The sequence below is a fragment of the Egretta garzetta genome, unplaced genomic scaffold (assembly GCF_000687185.1).
Source record: "Egretta garzetta isolate BGI_Z169 unplaced genomic scaffold, ASM68718v1 scaffold797, whole genome shotgun sequence".
NCBI classification, from domain to species: Eukaryota; Metazoa; Chordata; class Aves; order Pelecaniformes; family Ardeidae; genus Egretta; species Egretta garzetta.
This window is the reverse complement of record NW_009260172.1, coordinates 191,463-195,560: the sequence shown is the minus strand read 5'-3', so window position 1 is coordinate 195,560 and position 4,098 is coordinate 191,463. Positions and strand designations below refer to the sequence as shown.

At 39.1% G+C, this 4,098-nt stretch overlaps 1 protein-coding gene across 5 annotated transcripts in view; it reads left to right on the top strand.

Moving 5' to 3' along the window:
- Positions 1-4,098, top strand: part of CRACR2A (calcium release activated channel regulator 2A) — a 56,272-nt gene that overhangs the window by 22,488 nt on the left and 29,686 nt on the right. For all 5 annotated transcript variants that reach the window (XM_009641726.2, XM_035897143.1, XM_035897144.1 and 2 more), the window contains exon 6: positions 998-1,093. In XM_009641726.2, coding sequence (XP_009640021.1) covers positions 998-1,093 — 96 coding nt within the window. The remainder of the gene's footprint in view (positions 1-997; positions 1,094-4,098) is intronic.

The window sequence follows — 4,098 nt, the reverse complement described above, 5'->3', positions numbered from 1 at the left end:
TGAAGGGGGAAAGCATGTAGGAACCACTGCTGTCTTGAGGCAATTTTTATTTTTTTTAGCGGCATTTTCCTGGAGACCTTAGAGAGTAGAAGCTTGTTGTGGAGAAATAGGACAGATTCTCAGGTGATATGAACTGCTGGAACCCGATTTTACTCTGGGAAGGTCTGACAATTTGTCTCAGCTGACAAGTGTCTGAAGGAGTAATCCCAAATAGGACTGGGAGTTCCCAGTGATCACAGGATACTTAGGTAGTGGACAAACTAATGTAATTGCTAAGTGAATGGCAGAGCCTGAAGCCCAGAATACTTGCTTGCAGATCACCAGTGGAACATCTGTGACAAACTGTTGTTAGTCATGGATTTTAAAGATAGCAGGTATTATTTCTTTTACTTCAACCTGAGTTGCTGTGCTATGTGTCAGCAGCCTGTATCTCCCATGTCAACCCATGTATCTTCTATGTGAGTTACAATATGACTACATAATAATTTAAATTTGTCCAGGTTATTTCCATCAGTGCATTCTCATCACTTCTCTGCGTCAGCAGTTGTCTGGTTCAGAAAACCAAACGTGCAGAAACCTATTAACTTTTTTTCTGCTTGTTTAGCTCTGAAGCAACACACTGCTGCAACAGATGACCATGAATGCTAGTGTATAAGAGGATGAGGGTATGTGTAGCTGAAAATGGGAGCGTGCATTCTAGCTTCATTGATTTAGGTTGACTTGTGCCTGAGATAGAAGACTGCTGCCTCCACTTTGTAGACTTGATGCCTACTCATGTGCAATCAGCACATCCTGTAGCAACTGGATTTGAAGTTGCTGGACTATACCAGTTTACAGAAGCTCAGTCTTGATTTGAGAGTGATACCATCCCTATCAGTAGCTCATTATGTTCACTGTGAAAAGCTTGCCTATTATTTTCATGCCTGATTCCTTATGTTTTCTCCTGCTGACAAAATTGTGCTGTTCTGTTAATACATTTCCTCTTTGAATTTTGCAGGACACAGAGAGGTTTCAGTCCTACAGTCAAGAGCTGGAGTGCAAACTCCTGTCAAAAGAACAAGAACTGGAACAATTGGTTCAAAAACAGAAAAGGGTATTAACTGATATCCTTCAGAGTTAAAAAATAGATGATTTTTATTTGTTCATGATTTTCTTTAGGTACTATTTTAGGTTCCAAAAATGCAAGTTGGTGTGATGTGGTTCTGCCAAACTGACCCTCTGTTGCTTTTGTGTCATGAGTGTAGATACCTGAATGCATCTAAAAGTGGAGTTATGACTGCTAGACTTCTACACAGGTGCTTAGGAAAAATGTTACCCTCTATTTCTAAAGCAGTTTTCATTTTATACAATAAAATTAAAAGAAATGCTCCAGGTATTCTCCCCAGGTACTACGTTAATTTTATGAAAATGTAGCAGAATTTCACTGCCTTCAGTGTGCTAGGAACTGGCTTAATGCCCAGACAGCTCAAGAGCAGAGAACAATGATTTGGGTCTTACAGCGTACACCTTTGCTCAAAGCTTGTACCAACTACTCATTTACTTGTTTTGGACGATTCAGCACTATGTAACTTCCGCTCCTTCCTGAACAACCTGCTCGTGATACATCTCTCTGTGATAACAATTTTATAGCAGTGCATGGTTCTCTTGCATGGTAATGGTTTGTCAAGTTCCCATATTAAAGTCTGATGTGTTCTACTTCTTAAAATTTGTGGCCTGCTTGGAGAAGCAGAGTATTTTTGCATGTGTGAACTTGCTGTAAAGTGTCTCCAAGGTCAGTGCATGAAAGACTGGCAAGAGGGAAAGGGGGTAGCACTGGAATTTAAGGGGCAATAATGCAATGCTGTGAAACCAACTCCTTCTGTAGAATATGAATATAAAACACATGTAAAATTCTTTTTCTGGCAGCAGTGCTTGGGAATGCCAGTCCTGGGAAGTAGGAGAGAAGTAAGAGGGGAAGGGAAGGAAGAGGAAGAAGTTTGTGTGTATTTTTTAGATCCTGTTCTGAGGAATGAATCCAGGTGCTGCTGAAGCTGATGGGAATTACAGGATTGTACTTGACTAAGAGGGGAGACAAGCCTCTAGATTACTATAATTATGCAAGTTTAGCTGATGAGGATATAGGATGGAACTAAAAGGCCATTACATAATTGAAATCAACTGCCTTACATTAATTAACTTTGTTCAATACCACTGTGAATCGGAATAGATGTGGTTTTATGCAGGCTGTTTACCACATTGCAGCACTATAGTGAAATAATCTATACTTTGAAGATATCTGTGGTGGCACACAAATCAGGAATTTTTAGTCTGAAGCTAATTGCAAAAATATAAGAAACTATTTACCATAATTTTGTAATGATTATATTTTAATATTCTACTTTTTTTGTTTTGGGGTTTTTTACTTTAAAGCTATGTTTAAAAACTAGTTATCAACCAGTAGTTCTGTAAAACCCTTTTCCTGTGGTTCTCTAAAATATATGTGTTCTAGATTTGGTATAAAAACCACAGAAACTACTCAAAGGCTTACACTCAGTTTTAAGTCTGGTCTAATCAAGTAATATAGGCAGCAGTATCAGAAAGTTTTATCTTTATTATAGATTATGATCTTTATTATAGATTATTGTCTACATTGCCTATTGTCTACTATTGCCTATCTTGGAAAACATAGAATCATAGAATTGTTTAGGTTGCAAAAGACCTTTAAGATCAAGTCCAACTGTTAAACTAGCACTGCTAAGTCCACCACTAAACCATGTACCTAAATATCACATCTACATGTCTTTTAAATACCTCTAGGGATGGTGACTCAATCACAAACCAATGTCTGTGTTATTTTTATTAGCATTATTTTTTACCTATTTTTATATTTTCCTTTTCTATTCATTGCATTGTTTATTATTAATAGTATTACTGTGTTTTCTATTTTATTTGTAATTTCCATTTATTATTTCCCCTCTCCCTTACGAATTTGCATGAGTCTCAACAAGGGTGCTTTTGAAGGGCAGGATCTTCATAGTACCATAAAAATTAAACTATCCCATCTTATTTTTATGGAAAGGAAGCTGTGCTGGACAAATGGAATTCACTAGCTCTAGTGGTGTGATGACTGAGATAATGTTATTAAAATGATTGATGGCATTTGAAACTTTTGTCATTCAACCAGCTGATTGGTACCCATTGTCAATCTTATATGCAATAGTTGATTTTTTTTTTCTGGTGTAGCAGCCTAGCCTGTTTATTTGAATGCTTAACTCAGTGTAGTCAGAGGCAGTGTTTTGTACATATATTTTTCTAATTCCTGATGATCATCTCTGAGAGTGACTCTCATCTTTCCTCAGACCTGTTTTTATACTATATATAATACTATAACCCCACTCTTCATTCACCTAGATATCAATGCGTGCTAGGTTAGCTTCCAGCTGTTTACTGTCTGCCTTATCCAGAGTGCTGTCACTTTACCTCCTTCTCTTGCATGGAAATATACTTTGATAATTAAACCTGTTCTTGCAGATGATAATAGTAGCTTAGTTTAATTAAAACTTCCATAATTGATTACATGAGAGAACCTTTTGGGATTAATGCAAATACTTTTTTCCAAACTTAATCAATAAATCTTTTTCCTTTCCTTTCCTTTCCTTTCCTTTCCTTTCCTTTCCTTTCCTTTCCTTTCCTTTCCTTTCCTTTCCTTTCCTTTCCTTTCCTTTCCTTTCCTCTCCGCTCCTCTCTCCCCTTCCCTTCCCTTTCCCCTTCCCTTTCCCCTTCCCTTTCCCCTTCCCTTTCCCCTTCCCTTTCCCCTTCCCTTTCCCCTTCCCTTTCCCCTTCCCTTTCCCCTTCCCTTTCCCCTTCCCTTTCCCCTTCCCTTTCCCCTTCCCTTTCCCCTTCCCTTTCCCCTTCCCTTTCCCCTTCCCTTTCCCCTTCCCTTTCCCCTTCCCTTTCCCCTTCCCTTTCCCCTTCCCTTTCCCCTTCCCTTTCCCCTTCCCTTTCCCCTTCCCTTTCCCCTTCCCTTTCCCCTTCCCTTCCCTTTCCCCTTCCCTTTCCCCTTCCCTTTCCCCTTCCCTTTCCCCTTCCCTTTCCCCTTCCCTTTCCCCTCCCCCTTCC